This window comes from Alligator mississippiensis, chromosome 1 (assembly GCF_030867095.1).
Source record: "Alligator mississippiensis isolate rAllMis1 chromosome 1, rAllMis1, whole genome shotgun sequence".
Taxonomy (NCBI): Eukaryota; Metazoa; Chordata; order Crocodylia; family Alligatoridae; genus Alligator; species Alligator mississippiensis.
In genome coordinates, this window is record NC_081824.1 from 75339968 (window position 1) to 75358845 (window position 18878).

The following is an 18878-nucleotide window of genomic DNA, read 5'->3' on the forward strand; positions in this document are numbered from 1 at the left end:
TGGGGCTGGGCTGGTGCTCACCCACGCAAGCACCAGTCCAGCCTGCAAAGCCTCATGGGATGTGGGCAGAATCACCAAAAATTAATGCTCTCAGGGAACCTGTGTGCAGGTTCCCTCAGGCACTCTGCCTTAGCGAGCCCCTGTCTAATACTTCCTCAGACCAGGTTTAAATTTTCATGCGATTAGTCACTTTAAAATCACTCTGCAGTCATGAACGTTTGTTACATTATGGCTGCAAAGCACTTTTGGAGGCCTCATCACATGAAAAATGTAACTTCTGTAAGCAGCCACATGCATTATTCCTTGAGACATCCAATCGCATGTTAAGATGTACATGCAGCTAAACATCATTAATTTCTCTGGCATATTAGTGCATTATCATTTTAATCTGTTTTCTTAGTTTCTTGACTATTTTGTCAACTTCCAAGTCACCCAGGAAACTACACCTTGGTTGATGGGATACTGAAGAGATAGATAGTGTTTAGAATCAACTCTTAACCACTGAGACTTTGATACCTCCTGGTCTCCTAATTTAGTCACTATGAGTTCTTATAGATGTGCAGGGAGCCAGCTCCAACGCTCTGGAAATACAGCACGTTGGAGCAGACTCAATTAATCAAGCCTGTTGGAGCACAGAAATAAATGTGCTCCAGCAGACTCATACGTATCAGCCTCCCTGCACTGAAAAATGGCAGTGGAGCGCTTTGAACTAAAGCTCATTTGAGCTTTAGTTCAAAGCGCTCCACTGCCATTTTTCAGCATGGGGGGCACTGATACACGTGACACTCAGGTGCTTTTAATTACTGTGGCTCACTAATTAAAGTACTCCCCCCACACCTCCCAGAGAATATGTAAAAATGCCCTACATTCTTGTTACATTCCAAGGTGGGTCTGATCATCAAACCATCCTCAGTTCCTACCATCCTATGTCAGCCTCTGGTTTAGCCAACATCTCTCCTGCACCAAAAGTAAAATTGCACCTAATTTACAAATATTGTAATGTTACATATACAATTTCAGATTGAAATAACTATGGATTGTAGTTAGGTTCCCAGTGGTCCATAACATTTAATTACTTTTTGTCATCTCACCTGAGTTATTCTGCTCTGCAACATTGGTTTTTGTATCTTGAATTTTGCAGAAATATATGGAAAGGGCAAAGTAACAAGAAGTAGCTTTCTTTAAAATATACTCTTAGTCTTATCTCTTTGTTTTGCAATTTATTTTCCACAAATTTTCTCTGGTTTCCTGCTTAAACATTTTAAACTGTTTAAAAAACTGTCTCTTTTGGTGGATGGTACACACCATCCACCAGAAGAGAGCTCGGCACTAACAGCTCTAAAGAGATGAATCAAAGATGGATTCACCTAAGAAGGATCAAGTAAGTCCATCAGAGCAAGTATGTCCATATGTGTGAGGTACAGGTCTATGTGAGTGCAAAAGAAGAGATCAGATAACAGGGCCACTGCCCCATTATTGAGAAGGGAGAGGGAGCCCAGGGCCCACTGATTAGCCCACCCCCTTTGAACAGGATTAATAAAAAGGGACCTAAATAAAATGGTGTAGTCAGTGATTTGTGGCGTGGGACAGAAATAGAGGGTCAGGTGACCCAAGGAAAGGCTCAGAAACCTAGGGTTTAGCCCAAAAAAGGCAGTCTAGCTGTAGGAGCTGCTGAAGATAGAGCTCCATGGGGGAGCCAGTCTAGACTGCCTGGAGGAAAGGACTGTGTGCCACAGAAGGGCAGAAAAGACCCTATGCTACAAGCAACATGAGATAAGTACTTTGAACCTTCTGCATTTGTGCAGCCCCAGGGTGAAAATGAATCCCCACAAAGGAGCCTGTGTTTGGTAAAGCTTATGTTTGGGAGTAGATGCTCATACTTCTGATTTACATTTGAACCGGAGTGGCTCTAAGGGGTGGATTAGAGGCTGCAGGGGTGCAGCACAAGCAGTTCAGAGTACTCCTAGGAGCTGGAGCCTTGGGGTGTCGTGTGTGGGCAGTAGCTCAAATACATTTCAAAAGGGAGGACTGTGGTGTGTCAGAGAACTGGGTATTTGGCAGCAAGGACTGGGGATGAGTGTAAACCCCTTGCCTGCAAAGGGGGTGTACTTAGGGGCCAAGTGGCCCAGAGCCCACAGAGGGCTGAGCTGAAGCTGGATCCTGAGAACCTAGGGTCCTGATGCGGTGGACCCAGTGTCGTGGGACCCAGCTACATGAAAAATGAGCTGAGGCCCAGAAAGGCCTAAGTTCAGACAAGAACCTACCCCAAAACCTGCATCTGTTCTGGGCAGCCTCCCTAAAAACCTAGAATATCAAGCCATGGCAGACAAAACCATGAGGAAGCAGGTCTTGGGAAGCCCAGAAGCAAAGGGGAGGAGGTTGGAGCCCAGTGGCAAGCCAGGCCACAAACCTTGTCACCTCAGGAACGAAACTTTGACCTTGCAGATGATTGCTGGAGGGAAAAAGGGGAGGCTACATGGAAAACTTTAAACATATCAAATGATATGCCTAGAACAGTGGTTGCCAACTGGGGGTATGCATACCCCTAGGGGTACTTAAAAAGGTTGTAGGGGGTATGCAGAATTGATGGGGCCAAGTAATATGGCTGATAAATGCCCCGTGCATGTGCATAGCCGGAGCGCAGCACACAGGCAGCCAGGAGCTCAGCCAGGCAGCATGGAGAGCAGCCGGGTCTGGCTGGTAAGTCTGTTGTGAGGGGGGGGGGCACAGTGGGGTGCAGATTGAGGCCCTAGTGGTGGGGGAGGGAGTGGGACTGGGGCAGGGGCTGTCCAGCTGGGGTGGGGCACAGGACTGAGCCGTACCCGTGGGGGGGGGCTCTCCCCATTATATTCATCCCTGGGAGGGCATCAGAGGCATGTGCCCCTGGATCTGTGCACGGGGTGAGGGCAGGCTGCTGCTGCGGGCTGGAGCCAGGGCAGCGCCAGGCTGTTTCTGGCAGGAGCGTTAGGCCAGGTTGTGCTCAGGGTAGGTGGAAGCAGTGCTGGGAGAAAGGGTTGGGGGCCTATGGTGAACTCTGGAGTGGCTGCAGCCCCTCCTGTAGCCCCCCCCCCCCCCCCCCCCCAGTGCCGCCACCACCCGGCACAGCCTCAGCCCACAGTGGCAGCCCGCCCTTGCCCATGCACAGATCCAGGGGCACATGACCCCTATGCCATCACAGGGTGTGTGCAATGGTAGGAGCCAACCCCCACTTCCTGCAGCTCCGTCCCATACTCTGCCCTGGCTGTTTAGCCCCTGCCCCAGTCCCAGCCCCTCCCCCTCCCTCAATGTGGGGGCCTTGATCTGCCCCCCGCCACGCCCCTTAAAAACTAGAAAAAAATATAAAGGGGTACATGAGCTGAAACTTTGAAACAGAAGGAGTACACTTATTTTAAAAGGTTGAAACCCCCTGGCCCAGAACAGTAAGGAATGTAGGTAAAAATTTCAAAATATCTAAGCGCCTTAGGACCCAAAGTCCCACGGACTTTCAATGATTTGAATTCACAAGAAGCTTTTAAAATTGTACCCTGAATGCTTTTAATGTTGCCAAAAGACTTGACCTTTGCCAGCCCATTTTTATGGCTCCCCTTGTCCTTTCTAGTCACTCCACCTAATGTGTCATGTAGCTTCTTTACATCCCTTTCATCTACTGCACCTCTACCTCCTGCATGCCCACCTCTCTTTAATAAGCTGCAGAGCGCATTACTTGCAGTAGACCTCCACCTTCATTCATGGAACTTCTTGATACTCAGTAATATCAGCTACAATATATATTGATCTACATCAGGCTTGTCCAACATACAGCCCGCGGGCTGCCATGCAGCCCACCAAGGCATTTTCTGAGGCCTGCAGTGCTGCAATGGGAAACGAAAGTAAACACTGTTTACTTTTGTTCCCACCCCTTGTCCCTCCCCCAGCAGCTTCCTAATGGCTGCTGAAGGGCTGGGAAAGGGACAAGGTTCCCACATGCACCGCGTCAGCTTGACGTTGCCAACGCGGTGCGTGAGGGAAGAGGAGTAGACATGTGCTGCTCGGGACAGGATGAACCCAGCTGGAGCAGCAGGGGCTCACCTGCACTTTCCCCCTACCTGCACTGGTCAGTCCCGAGCAGCACACAGCTCTGCCACCGCCTCTGCTGGCTGGTGCCGAACCGGGCGGGTCTGTCCCATCCGGAGCAGCATGCAGCTGAAGCCGGATTCCCATGTGCTGCTGGCGACGGGAGGAGCCCGGCCAGGTCAGCGCTGGCCAGCAGAAGTGGGGGCGGAGCCGTGTGCCGCTCGGGACTCACCGGTGCAGGCAGAGGGAAAATGCAGCTGAGCCCCTGCCGCTCTGGCCGGGCTCATCCCATCCTCAGTGGCACACAGCTCCGCCACTGCTTCTGCTGGCCAGTGCAGACCCGGCCGGGCTCCTCCCATCTCCAGCAGCACATGGGAAGCCGACTTCAGTTGCATGCTGCTCCGGATGGGACAGACCCAGCTGGGTCAGCACTGGCCAGGAAAAGCGGCCCCCTGCCTGCACCGGTCAGTCAATGGAGCCAGCTCCGAGTCCACTAGGCAAACCTCTGGCCTGCTGCTTCCCCCCCAGAGTCTCCGGGAGGGGGCTGCCCAGCCCGGCAGGACTGCCCAAGGTGCCTCGGGGCAGCAGGGCCCAGCAGGCACCTGCCCCCAGGTTCCAATGGGTAACTGCTAGCATGGCGCATGGAGTGAATGGAGCTGGCTCTGAGTCCAGCAGGCAAACCTCCGGCCTGCTGCTCCCCCCCAGAGCCTCCGGGTGAGGTCTGCCTGGCCCGGCAGGACTGCCCAAGGCACCTGGGGGCGGCAGGGCCTGGCAGGCACCTGCCCCCAGGCTCCAAAAGGTAACTTTGAGCGCAGCGCGTGGAGTGGATGGAGCCGCCTCCAAGTACACCCACAAGCCTCTGTCCTGCTGCTCCCCCCTGGAGCCTGCAGCAGGCCACCGGGGAGGGTCTGCCTGGCCCCGGGGGCCTGCCTGAGGCACCTGGGGGTGGCACGGCCCAGTAGGTGCCTGCCCCCGGGCACCCAACAAGCCTAATGCGTGGAGCCTCTCCCGCAGCCAGGCTCGGGTCCACCGGCACTTCCCCTGGGAGCAGGGCCCTCCAGGTACCAGGATAGCCGGAGAGAGGCAGGGGGGCAGCAGGCCGGACCTGGAGCCAATGTTGAGCAGAGGGAACCGGGGAAGTGTGGGGGGGCCAGTGAAACATGGAGGCATGATGCCCCAGATAAAAGCATTTCCCCCTGCCTGCACCAGTTAGTCCCAAGCCGCACACGGCTCTGCCACCGCTTCTGCTGGCTGGTGCCGACCTGTCCAGCCTCCTTCCATCTCCAGCAGCATGTGGGAAGCCAGCACGGGGGGGCCTCGGCAGGCAGGGTCCTGGCATGACCTCTGCGGGGCAAGGCGGTGGGAGCCGATGTCTGCCAGACTCTGCGCTCCGGGCTCGCAGTGTTGAGACCACCTCAGCTGAATGCGCAGGCAGCCAGGCACCATGGTGAGCGGGGCCATGTGGGCGGGTGGGTGAGGGGCTGCGGTGAAGCAGCCGCCTTGCTCCAGCCCCCCTCAGGCAGCGCCAGCTCATGGGGCTGCACTACTTGGGAGATGGAGATGTGGAGCTATTTACTTCTTCCCTTCAGTCTCTGGGGCAGTAGCTGGCTGGATGCAGAATGGGTCCCTCCTGCCCCTGCCCACCAGCAGCTACCATGAACCTTGCAGTAACAGGCAGGTGCAGTAGGGCTACATAGGCAGGGTCTCTCTGGCCCAGGACAGAGGGTGTTTGAATACGGCTTGCCGGCCCACTGGCTGATAAAAAGTTCATGATCCGGCCCTGCATTCAAAAAGATTGGACATCCCTGGTCTACATCTTTATTTTAATTTTTATTATTTTCGTTGTCTGAGCTGTTATTCCTTTTGATCCAAGGTCTTAGCCAATATTCTGTCTTTTGGGGGTTGTTTCTATTAGGGGAAGAAACTAATAATGGAATCAAATATTTGATGCAATCTGGCTTATTTACAAAGAATGTGTGCATGATGTTCAGTTTCCCTTATCCCTCTTGTGTTCAATCAATGACAGCCTATTTCTTTCCTTATCATTCTCAGCTTCTTTCCAGCCAGCTCTTAGCCCAAAATCTCCCTCTGCTTTTTCTAAGCTTGTACTACATGCTGGCTATTTCTGGAGAGTCCTTGTTGCCTTATCTCTCTGTTTATACCCGTGGGCTTCAACAAGGTTTCACACAAAACACAGAATAGCTGTTGGTTTTTTTCATTAGTAGACAATCATTTCATTTCCAGGCATATGCTGCTTCCCCTTCTACGTTAAGTTTAACCCCCAAGGAAAGACTGAAACTGCTTCCCCAGCTCCCAGAACTAATTCAGTTTCTAATATCTAAGATACTTGCTCTCTGACATTCCATACCAAGTTTTTATTTTGGGTTGTCTCACTTAATAAGGCAATATTAATATACTATTGGGAACACACTGTTCCTGCTACTATTGTAATGCATACACATTTAGCTCTATCTTCCCGTTGTAAAAATCTGGATGGTTTTCCTAAATGACTGAAATCAAGATAGTAGTATTAAAATGTATTTTGATTACTCCACAGGCTATAAAGTTCTTTTATAACATTGATACTGGTAGCTAAAAGAAGGGCTGCAACACAGCCTATAAGCACTCCATTAAAAATCAAGTTTATGTTCATGTGAATTAAATAGATAATTTATAATAAATGAGCAAAGGAATAAGTATATATTTTCTATATTATTTTGTAAAAAACTAATCTTGAGCTTCCTGTTGTGGTTTTAATTTTTAGGCAGACTCTTATGTGATGTTGATAATTACATTAGATAATAAGCAAAAAGCCTGATTTAATTCTCTTGTAAACGAATTCTTAACAGAATAACATACTTTGTTTCTAACTGCTATATTCATAATTTCCCAGATAAAAGCTACATTAAACTGAAAAGATGATGGAATATGTATCAATAATTTAAGGGTAAGAATAGCATAGGGACACTGTAATTATCTGAGAAATAAGCTTATGAACCCAGGAATTTAACCTTTAAGAAAAAATCTAACCATGTTAAACTATAAAATGCCTCCAAACAACCACATAACTCTGCTGTCATGACATCAGGAGGAAAGGAAAAATTAGGCAAAAAACCCTCTAATTTATCTTTAAAAATCAGTTCACTCTAATTTAGGACTGCAAAGATCATATTGGACTAAGCATAAGTGGCTGGCAATCCCCTGGTGTTGCCATGGGACAGAGCTAAAGTAGTCTGGGTATTTTAAACAAACATAACATCCACTCATCTGATGCATAAGCACTAAATTGCCTCATTGGAAACACTGTCCCCAACCCAATCTAATTTAATAAATGAATGCATGATGATGAACCCTCCTTTAAATGGGATGTTTATCTAGTTAGAGACAAGCACAAGGGGTTCAACAACCTGCAGAGATTATAAAGTGTTCAGAGCCAAAAAGTAACTTTGCCTCTTCGACCCATTTCTTGTCCTGTGGCGTTCCTGCCCTCCACGTGCTCTTGAGAACTGGTGTCCTCCCTCTCTCACATCAGTGGTAGCAGGGCTAGAGGACTATAAGAAGGGAGCATTCCTACAATACCTGGCACAGAAATTATTTAACTCTCCATGTAGTGAACAACAAGGAGAAGTCAGGCCTGTGGATCTCTCTCACCTCAATAGAAACCTGATTTTCCACTCAAGCAAGATGTTTTGGTATTGTTCTGACTTAGTCTCACATCTCAAACAAAACATATGACGACCATAAATGAAAGCGGGACTGAAAAAGCACTTTTTGTTTTCAGTGTTAAATCCAGTTCAATTGATTTCTGTTTGAAGAGCAATTGCTTGAAGAGCTATTTTAATCTTCGTTAGTAAGCAAAGCTGGGCACTTTACTCCACTGGTTTCCCATCAACAAAGGTGGTTGACTACCAACATCACAGTCATAAATATATACATAGAAAAACAGAAGTTAAAATCTCTCATTATTAATACAATTACTTGCTTAAAACTTAATTTGGATTATCCCTGGCTGGACCCAAACAAGAATAGCCTGGAGTCTGGATGAGTACAAAATTGTCATTGATTTCAGTGGGAGTTACACAGATGCCTGGTAATGGCTGAGAAGCACGCTAGGGGCTGTAGAGACTGACAGGATGAGTAAACTGAGCAACAAATCATCTCCCAATGGCACCTCAGTCTACCTAGCAGCTTTTGTGTTTATCTTCTATTTCTTTAAGGCAATATTTTTACATGCAACTGTCAGACATTTTTAGGTTTTTCCCAATTAACTGAAGGAAGTAGAAATAATTCACAATAATTTTATTTACAAAAGGCCTTCCCTGATCCTCAGTCTCACCCCACAGACTTGATCGGGGCTCATCACAAGCAAAACACACTCCAATAGTCACAAACACACAACGTTAATTAAAAGGGTCAAATGCACAGTATAAAAATCATAGAAACTGAACAAAATAATAACTTTCATTGGTGACGCACATTTATATGAGAAAAAGATTGACATTTGTGTGTGACTAATGTTATGCTGCAACCCACATAACTACCAGAGAGCTGATGCTTGCGTGGAAAGTATTTGTGCTCTGGCACCCCTAATAGATCTGTAACTGGGTATCTATCCATTTTAATATAATGGTCAGTTGTACTTTAAGATGGAGTTTTTAGTTCAAAGCCCATCTTTAACTTTCATCTTGTTTCCTATTGGAAGCAATCAGGAGTTGTTGGGTGGTGAGGCACAGTGATGCTGGATAATTATGTCCTATTGACGTCTGGAGGATGGAGTGTCAGGCTTGATTAAGCCATGTCTTGCTGCTAAGAATGATGCCCTTGTAGCTTAAGGAGCTCAAGGGCACGAGCTTTTATAATGGGAAAATCTGCTTTGGGTTCTGAGCTGCCACAGTGTGCTGCATAGCAGCAGCAGAGCAGTCCTAGGTGACTTCGTTTAGATAAAAACAAACCTGTCATAACTTTGTTCTTGTCAGAAGGTGTAAGAGGGAGAGATTCTTATCATTACTTCTCATGCAGTGATAGATTCTGACCACAGATTTTATAATTCTATTACTTACAGAGCATCTCCACAAATGGACAACGATAAACTAAATTAAGTTTCCCATCAGTATACTAATTGCACCCATATTATAGATAGGAAAACCAAGTCACTTTTCCAAAAATCACAAAGGAAATGCATGACAAAACAAGGAATAAAATTTAGGAGTCAACCTGACTGATGGTTGCTGAGTTACTTGGGTGTTAACCCACCTCACCAGCTACATCAGCTAGTCTGAGTTTTTAGAGCAAGGTTCAGCAACGTTTTTGGCTGAAGTGACAAAAGCACCCCTACACCTCAACTTAAGTGTTCCAGAGGCAGACAGTGGGGGAGCCAGATCTTCATTGCTGGAAGCTGGATCTTCATTGCTGGTGGTGGGTGCATGCATGCCTCCGGGCAGATAGCACGGGAGGAACCAGGGTTGTGCTGCCCCAGCCCGTTCCCCGCCATGTGCTCTGAGGCATGCATGCACCTGTGACCACCATGGATCTGGTGCCAGGGCCAGACCCTAGTGCAGCTGTCTGCAGCCTGCCTGCTGCAGCCAGGGTTCAAATGACCCCTTGTTTTAGAGCATTTCAAAATATAGGGCAAAAGTTCTTCTGTATGGAAACAGGGGAGCACTAAAATACTGGTTAGAGCTGATCAACTGAGTAGTGAAGTCATATCCTCATCTCACTGTGGTACTCCCATAGCTCTACATGTACAGTGTCAGCATAGAGGCAGAAGTGTGAAGCATGAGCACTGGATGACCACAGAATCTTCTTTCTCCCCCTCACCTCAAGAAAACAGAGCAACCTTACTAACACAGAGATGTATCCAAACACTTTATATTAATTTTCCTCAAGTATAGAAATACCTAAAAAAGGAAGAGAAATGAAAATAGTAATCTTTACTTAATACTGAATTTCTTTGCTGCTTGATGAATTCAACACAGAACTTGCTGTACAACATGTTGATAAAACAATAGTTATGAGCTTAGCAGGTGGTGTGTTGAGTTAAATATTGTCAGAAAGCACAGCTGTACCACTGACTCCTCCCCAGTACAAAAATATTTCCCACCCACTCTGTTATTTTTACAAATAATAAAGATAACTTTTTCTGTGGTCAGAATTTAGATTCTGGCTTTGCAGTGGACAATTGGCCAGTAGTATTTGCACACAATGGCATTTAAAAGAAAGCAAGCAGTTTGATCATTGCCTTCTTTATAAGTAAAGGAAAAAATGTAAAAAGAAAATATTTAAGAAAACAACCAAGCAACAGTGGTGTTACTTTGTTTTATTATTACAATCACAGGAAAGTAGGGCTGGAAGGGACATCATGAGGTCATTTAGTCCCCTGCTCAAGGTAGGATCATCCCTGACTAAAAGCTCTCAGAAAGCAGGGCAGAGGAGCACTAAGCCATCCTAGTCAAATGTCTGTCTACTTTAACCAGATTCTGAAAATTCCCAGGGATGGGGATCTTACAGCTTCTCTAGATAGCCTGTCCTACTGCTTACCCACCCCCATAGGGCCTTGTCACAAGTTTCCTGGCAACAGTTGCAAATCATGGAAATATAGTAACCTATTAAAGTTACTATGTGTTAGGAGATGAGTCTAGGGATCCTGATTTTCTCCAATTTAAATAAATAAAAATCACATTTTCAGATTTTTTAAAACCCCAAATCTTTTGTGTGCGTGTGTGTGTGTAGATATTAGTCAAACACATTTTTTATTGCTATATTTACAGTTTTAAAGCAATTGGGAAACCTACCAGTGCCTTGATCACTATAATAAAATAAATTCTAAGTACCTATATATTTTTTCCATCATGGAAAACCAGAGCTCCTGCTGAGACCACTCTGTACACTCTGGGGAGTCATGCACATAAAAAAATCAAAATTATGAGCAGAAAATTGCAATTATGCACAGAAAAACTGAAGATTATGCCAAGTTAATTACTTTTTTCTTTTAACAGATTAAACAAAATATAACACTGTTTGAACCTTCTTAGAAATGCATGCATGTACTGTGTATGGATGGGGTGTGTAGGCATGGAGTTTGTGGGTGGGTGTGTAGTTTGTGGTGCAGTCTCCACCACCAGCGGCTCAGCAACAGCAGGCAACGGGCCCTCGGGGTGCTCATGGCCACTGCAGGCAGAGCCCCCAGTGGTGTATGCCTCTGGCCGAGTCCCAGGGCCTGCACATGCTGGCATGGAGCCAGCCTTGCCCACTGGTGCACACCTCTGGACCAGACTGGGCTGGCTCTGTGCCAGCACATGCAGATTGTGGCACTACAGGTAGGAGCCATGCACCATAGGGCCAAGTAGGCTCCGTGCCTCCACGGGCACCTTCCCGATAGTGAGTGGACAAGAATCCGTGTGCCATTGGGTTGGGCAGGCTGTGCATAACCACGTGGGGATTCCAGCACTCCAGTAGGAAGCAGCTCATGGAGGCAAGCAGGAGCCTGCCCAGCCCAATGATATGCAACTTCACGCCTCCATGTGCAGCTTCCCACCCAGCCCTTCATGTGGGGCTTTCTGAAACCACCTCCCGACTCCTGCAGCCCCACCCCCCAGCGCCTCCAGCAGTGCTGGAGGGAGCCCTTACCTGACCCCAGCCCCCTGCAAGCCCCACTTACTTCAAAGGCTCCAGGGGGAAAGTGAGCTGGGGAAATCTGTGCGAGGGGGATTCTGTTTTACCATGACAAAGGGAAAACCTGGATCCCTGGAGATGACCTTTGCCTGAAAGGGAACAACTGCCACACCACAAGGGCATTTAACATGTGCCAAACTGCTTGAAAGTAAGTCTGCTTGCATTTTAACTGTGGGAAACAAGTGCTACCATGAATGGGTAACAGCACCCATGATCAGAAAGTTCCTCCGAATCTTCAACCCAAATTTCCTCTGCTGCAGCTCAAGTCCTGTCCCCTACAGCCACAGAGAAAAAACTATCTCCATCCTCTTTATCATCCCCCTTCAGGTAGGTGAAGACTCTTGCCACATTTCAGTCTGTCCCAGCCAAGCAGTTGGTCCAATAAAATGTATCACCTGCAAGAACTCTTGCCTATCAAAACCCAACTTGGTCTTCTCTCCGCCAGACTAAACAATCATCCGACCTTGTTGTAAGCGAGGCAGAGAAGTCTGACAAGTGTGGTCATGATTGAAGTGCCCCCCTGGGTTTTAGAGGGGAGCTGAAGATCAAGAATTCAGGTCCAGATACCTGAAATAGGACATTGGCCCCAAACCTGTTCAAGGTGAATGTGTTGGGGCTACTTGCCCTGGCTGATGTTTGCATTTGTACAGCCTCTGCGAGAGGGCTGGGAGATGTGCCTGGGCTGCAAACCTGGGGACCACCGGGTGCTTGCCTAACATTGCTTGGACGGCTAAGAGGCACAACCTGTAACAGAAACAACCCGCATGGCCCCAGCTCTGCCGCCACCCGCACAGGCCTAGCCCTGGCATTTCCCTGGCAGTTGGGCACCTGCCTTGGGCAAAGTCCTGGTAACCTCTTGTCACGTTCCTGTTTGCGCCTGTGCAGGGTCCCCCATTTCAAGACCTGATTATGGCTCCAGGGGAAGCCGTGCTCGGGAGGGGTCATGGAGAGTAAGGGGTCCCCCCGGGGGCCATGAAGGGCCAGGGATGCCTGTCACCCAGGGAGCCCCCCGGTGCAGGCGGGTGCCCGCGGGCCTCTCCAGCCGCTCTCTCTGGAAGGAGGACATCTTTACCAGCGCTCTGGCTGCAACGAGAGCAACAAGATCATTAATTCGTCTTCTGATTAAGAAACGAGCCTCTTCCCCCGCTACTACCACAGCCGGGACCGGCCCCTGCCACCCTTCGCGTCACAGCTAGACGCTGAGAACGCCGCGCGGCGTCACAACGTTCCGCTTTACGTCACCACACCACCGCTATCCACCCACCCCGCCTCTGAGCACGTTCCTCCCGCGTGAGGCGGCTACTGATTGGGCGCGGGGAGGAGGGGGCCGCTGGGCTGCTATTGGCTGGGACCCGAGAGGGAGGAGGCGGGGCCAGGGCGGGCCGAGACCCCTGAAGTGTCGGGCCGCTCCCGTCACCCCGCGCGGCAGTAGAAGGGTGGGGTTTGGCTGGCGGCCTACCCCCAGTAGGGGGCGCGAGGGGCTGGTGCGGCACGGAACGGGGCGTGCCGTGTGCAACCCCCGCGCGGACCCTATTGATGGGGGAGGGGTCTGCCCCTGCCCTGCAGGTCTCGCTGTGCACAGAGGTGGTGCATGGGGCAGGGGCTTGGCAATTCCCCGACACGCGCGCTTGGTATTATGGGTCAGCCCCACGTTGCCCCATCAGCCCTGGCTGGGACCAGTGTCTCCAGCAGGAAAGAGACGAGGGTTTTGGGGCAACCAGGGGCCGTTTTGGGGCAGGGCAGGGCAGGGCAGCCTTCAGAGGAGCTGTGGGCAGTGCCCCCCACTCCACCTCAGGGGCAGGCCAGAGCTGCTTCCTCAAAACGTGGAGAATGGCAGTAGCAGTCACCTGAGGAAAGCACCTGCTTCAGCAGCAAAAGATTGGTGGGGGATGGATGGCCTGCACAGAGGAGGACGTGGCGCTGGGGGGACATGGATGGACCTGGGACACTTGTGTTTTGAAGATTTATTTTGAGTTTTGTTCCTAGGTCGCAGTTCAGCGTGGGTCGAGATGCCCTCAGCTTCTGAGCCACCGAGCGCCCCAAACGAAGCTCCCAAGGAAAGGGGCTATCGGAGCCCGGGACTCCGGGGTGTGCGAACCACCACGCTGTTCCGCGCCGTGAACCCCGAGCTCTTCATCAAACCTGTAAGACGCTTACTCAGAGACCGTTTCAAGAGGCACTTCTGACTTGAGCTTTAATAACTGATCTTTTTACAAGAATAACCTATGCGTACCATTACTAAAAATACTTTTACTCTGAGTGCTTGACATAGCTTTGTGTAAACATGGCTTTAATTTCCCCCTGTATATTGTTGGACTATTTTGCATCTGATCCCAGTAAGGTCAAAGAAACTCCAGAGGGATGTTGGCATCCTGAGAGTCAATATTTTTAGTAACAGGAAGCCTCTCTTCTCTGTTTTAACAGGGTAAAGAAAAGGGGTTCTCAGGTTTTTAAAGTTTTAAGGAAATGTTTATTTTTAAAATATGAAGGGGGTGTGGGTTCCTTTAATTTAGGCCGTTTTATTTTTTAAAGGTCTCCATGCTAGCACACATTTCCACTTCTCTTTACAGAACTTTTAGAACCAGTTAGCACACGTTTTCAGGCCTTACTTTTCTCTTAGGTGACATAGCCTGATTATCACCAAACAAAATACAGCTGGCAGACAGCAATGGGTAGGCATGCAGCAGGTTTTGCTGATCTGATCCACCCAATTACATGGTGTTGGCAGCAGCCTCTGCAATGCTAGCAAGCTTTGGATGGCTGTGCAGAAAGGAGAGGCTGTTATCTTCTGGCACCGATTATAGATGCCCCCCTCTAACAGGCAGTGAATATGTTAAAAGCAGTAGCTTTGAAACAAAAAAAAATGGCTGGAAAAATATCCAAGAGATGTTTGCCTATTTATTTCTAATACAGCTTTATAAAACAATCTCATTAAGAAGGTATTGTGGAAAATTACTTTAAACATGCATTTGTATGGGTTACTGACATAACTGGAATATGTCAGTGAATGTTCTTTGCTGTAATATTTGCTTTAGCAGTTAAGTAGATGATATTCTGCTTATGTTTATCTGCATAGTCCAGCAACATTAATGAAGTTGCACATTCTCTGGTGCATTCAGTAAAGCATAGGATGTAGCAATAATTTGTAAGCGTTTTTGCAGGGGAAAAAAGTAAAAACTTGTTTGAGAGGATCAGACTTATTGTCCCAATGGTAACCAGATTTAGCGTGTTATCAACTGGTCTTGTCACTTAGGAATTCTGCTTTCGGTTGATCCATGACAGTATATATGATCCACACTGGGGCCTCAGGAAGGGGATGGGAAGGAATGTTTTAGTTTTTTTTAACTAGGTAGCATTTTATAGAAAAATACTTTAATCCCTGGAAAAAGTCAAGTCTGTTGTCTTTTTGAAGGGAATTGCTTAAGTATCAAAAGGGTACTAGTACTAATATCCTTAAAGTTTACTGGTCACTTTGCATGTAAGGTGTTAAGAATTTGATGTACATGATAAATAAAACAGCCCCAGTATTGACTGAAGTTTGTGTTAACTGCTTTTTTTTTTTTTTTTTTTTTTTTTAACAGAACAAACCTATAATGGCATTTGGACTCATAACAATCACACTATGTGTGGCCTACATTGGTTACTTACATGCAACACAAGAGAATAAAAAAGACCTCTGTGAAGCTATTGACAGTGAAGGAACCAGGTCTGTGAGAAGGAAAACTTCCAAGTGGGATTAAAGAACTGATAACTAACATCAAGATACATTTCTTAACAGGGCAAACATTCATAAACTGACTGGCAGTAAACTTTATGAATGTATTGATCTGAATCAGTTTTACAAGCTGGTATCCTGAGTGCTTTTTCCCTGTTCAGTTCTTAAAATAATTAATAAATTATTCTTTTGAAATTTAATCCAATTAAGTTGCATTATGATTATGAAATACCATGTGTATACCTATAAATTGTATATAAGATATGCACAGTAATAAAAGTATTGTTAAGAACCATTGTCTCTGGTGCTTAGAATTTGTGTTGGGAAGAAGCATAATTAACATGTGAAAACTGGTCTTTAAATGCCTTTAAATTTCTGTAATAGCAAGATGAGTTGAACCATAATTTCCTTTGAAAATAATGACCGGCTTTTAATTCAAGGTATACCGTTTGTGGGGAAAAAGTAATAGATATGATCTGCAAAAATTGGCACTTTTAGTATTGCAACTACCTAGTTTTAAACAGGCAAAACATTTGACAAATGCATTTTAAAATATTTGGTAAAATACTGACAAAAATATTTCTGCTGACTTATTTCTAGTGAAAAAAGCTGTGAGAACAAATACTATAGAAAAATAAGAATCCATTCAAAGCTAGCTTGAAAAACATTTACGTTTACAATTTAATGTGAGTCATTGGAATCGAGGTGATCTAAAGGACATTCTAAAATCACAGGATACTTTATTAATATGTAGATAGATTACATGTTATATACAGAAACTTAAATACATTTTAAAAATAACTTCACCAGCAAAATGATGTCAATATTAAGGATGCACAATCAAGAGTTCAAAATTAGATGTTAGAATTGAGTTTGTGCAATCATAATCTGGACCCAACTGGTCATATAGCTGGCTGGGTCTGTGAGTATGCCTTGCTCCTTCCTCTTGAATATAGCAGTGAATCCATTAGAGTGCTAGGAGTCTGATAAAGAGCATGCTGATGCACTCTTTCTTTTGCCTTCTCCGAGACCTATATTATGGCCAAAATAATTTCTTGTCTCCTTCCAGATCTCCCTGAGTTGCCTGTCTTTATACCTCCTCCAGACCTGCAAACTTGTCATGGCAACCACATGTGTTGTTGGCAGAGGCGACCACCTTGCACAGTTTCCATCAGCTCTAAACAGCAGAAAGGACGAAGTGAACTCCCTGGTGCTTGCCTAGCCCACAGAGTGGCACAGCCTCATCATATTGTCCAAGGCAGTGATGGCTACCTTGCCTCCTGCTTCACTTCTGTCTCATGTAAGGTCTGTGGGAGGGTGTTCCTTGCCAGAGTTCATTTGCTGTTCCCCTGTCCTACAAGCCCCCAGCTGCCTTCAATATACCATCTATGGTGGCTGCATACTATTAAGCTGGTGGCCAAGTGCTATTTATTTTTTCACCCTTGTGTTCTTGTTCTGTTATCTTGTTACCTCATGTCTACCCGCAGAGTTCTTGAGGGTGTTATCCCTTAGCTCAGGGGTGGGCAAAATGCAGCCCAGGGGCTGGATGTGACCTGCCAGGCCATTCTATCTGGCCTGCGGGGCCCCTAAAAAATTTAGAAAATGAATATTTATCTGCCCCGGCTGCCTGCCATGTGGCCCTCAATGGCTTGCCAAAACTCAGTAAGTGGCCCTCCGCCCAAAATAATTGCCTGCCCCTGCTATAGAGCATGGAGAAGAAAGCTGCTTCATTTGAGTACAGACAGAAAAAAAGCCAGACCAGTAAAGACTGAGGGACAAAATTACAGAACAAGGATCCTGGGATTGAGGAAGTGAAGGAGATGCGGGGGGGGAAATGGGAGGGGGTGCTGGGATTCGGGACTATAACTATGTAATATTGTCCCTCAGTCAGCCCAGGGCAGATTAATATTAATTTTCTAATTTTTTTAGGGGCCCTGCGGGCCAGATAGACTGGCTTGGTGGGCCGATTCCGGCCCATGGGCCACATTTTGCTCACCCCTGCTCTATAGGCCCAGCAGGAGGGTCCATGAGACACTCCCAGCTCTGTCTGACCTGGAGCTAATCAGATCCACCCCACATCAACCAAGTGCAACAATTACAAGGGAAGTCCTGTTCCATTCCACCCTGGAGTATACCCAACATGAACAGAATCTTCGGGAATCTTTGCTAAAACTATTAAATATCTACTGAGCATGTGCAAACTTATTTTCCAGAACACGGCAGCTTGGCCGAATGTGGGTAGACTTTTAACCAGGATGGCAAAAGGCACATCTCTGATGGAGTCTGCGTGCCTCAGCGAAAATCAAAGTGTCTGCTGCAAAGCATGGAGGCACTAAGGCATTCAATAAAGGTCACCAGGATTTGTAAAATAGGGAAGAACCATTTTTTTCCTAGCCTTATCTTCAGGAGTAGATGAACCATTTGGCTGAATATTTTTCAACTTGAAGTAGGCAGCCAGTTTGAATTTAAACCCAGATAATTAAAGTATTATAAAATGTACTGCTGAGAGGGAAAAAATCCTATAAAAGGTGTCATATATCTAAGAGTAGATGCTTTTACCACCTTATACAATTGTACTTATTTCAACTAAATAAATATGTTGGAATACACTTAGAGACATTTTAAATAAAATTATAAAATGTTTGTGGGGAAAACTTGTTCATGTCATTTTAGTGGATCCACTGATTTTAATGGATGCATTTAAGAGAGAGTTTTTAAAAATGTAATTATTCTAATATAGTCTCCCAAATTATAAATAAATGTTGTAATCTCTGAAAGCATAATTTTCAGTAGGCTCCTGGATACCTCATGATATTGTAGTCTTGAGTCAAATCCAAGAATCCAAGAGCTTGCAAATAAAGAAAAAAATGCCTTTTGAATGATAAAAGGAATACTTTTCAAAACCAACTGCCTAAGAGAGTTCCAGATAGCGTGTTCATGTATTCAGAGTCATCAAATGCTTACCCTGGAGGGTAACACTTGGTTTCTTCAGTTACAAGACAAGAAGAACCCTTGTTTTTTAAATGTACGATGTGGGTTTTGATGTCTGGTTCTTCAATTAATTAAAATATGTTAGGCTTATATTATTTGAAACTACTGTAAAATGACTTCAAAACCAGTGTTCCCCTGCAAATAGGGTTTTAAATAAATAGTATGTATTTAACAAAGTTTTGTAGAAGTATAACTTTTATACAGAGCCTTGCAGATGCTCTAGTCCTCGGGAGCAAAAACATCTCTAACAGGCTTGCATTTGGGCGACAAACTTTCTAACCCTTCTGACCACAAACCAAATTCTTGCCACAGCCCACAGCTGCTTTTTAATACACAATCCTCTGAGCCAGTGATTTGTGCAGAGCATCATTTAGCATCAAGAGCTAAATAAATAAATAAATAATAGAAAATAATAAATGAAAATGAAGAGAGAGAGGATGTTTTTATT

At 46.3% G+C, this 18878-nt stretch overlaps 1 protein-coding gene across 6 annotated transcripts; it reads left to right on the forward strand.

Annotated features, from left to right (window-relative positions):
• The first annotated feature begins 13075 nt into the window (after nucleotides 1-13075).
• On the forward strand, nucleotides 13076-18606 carry SMIM8 (small integral membrane protein 8). 6 transcript variants are annotated; one of them, XM_019496903.2, is made up of 4 exons: nucleotides 13215-13355; nucleotides 13711-13868; nucleotides 15306-15430; nucleotides 16509-18606. In XM_019496903.2, exons 1-4 carry the CDS (start codon nucleotides 13316-13318, stop codon nucleotides 16516-16518), a joined length of 333 nt encoding a protein of 110 aa, XP_019352448.1. In that variant the 5' UTR covers nucleotides 13215-13315; the 3' UTR covers nucleotides 16519-18606. The 6 variants fall into 6 exon arrangements, with proteins under 6 accessions (XP_014456048.1, XP_059587829.1, XP_014456049.1 ...); XM_014600562.3 differs by lacking the exons at nucleotides 13215-13355; nucleotides 16509-18606 and adding an exon at nucleotides 13076-13160 and having other exon boundaries at nucleotides 15306-15731; XM_059731846.1 differs by lacking the exons at nucleotides 13215-13355; nucleotides 16509-18606 and adding an exon at nucleotides 13190-13208 and having other exon boundaries at nucleotides 15306-15731.
• The last annotated feature ends 272 nt before the right edge of the window (nucleotides 18607-18878 follow it).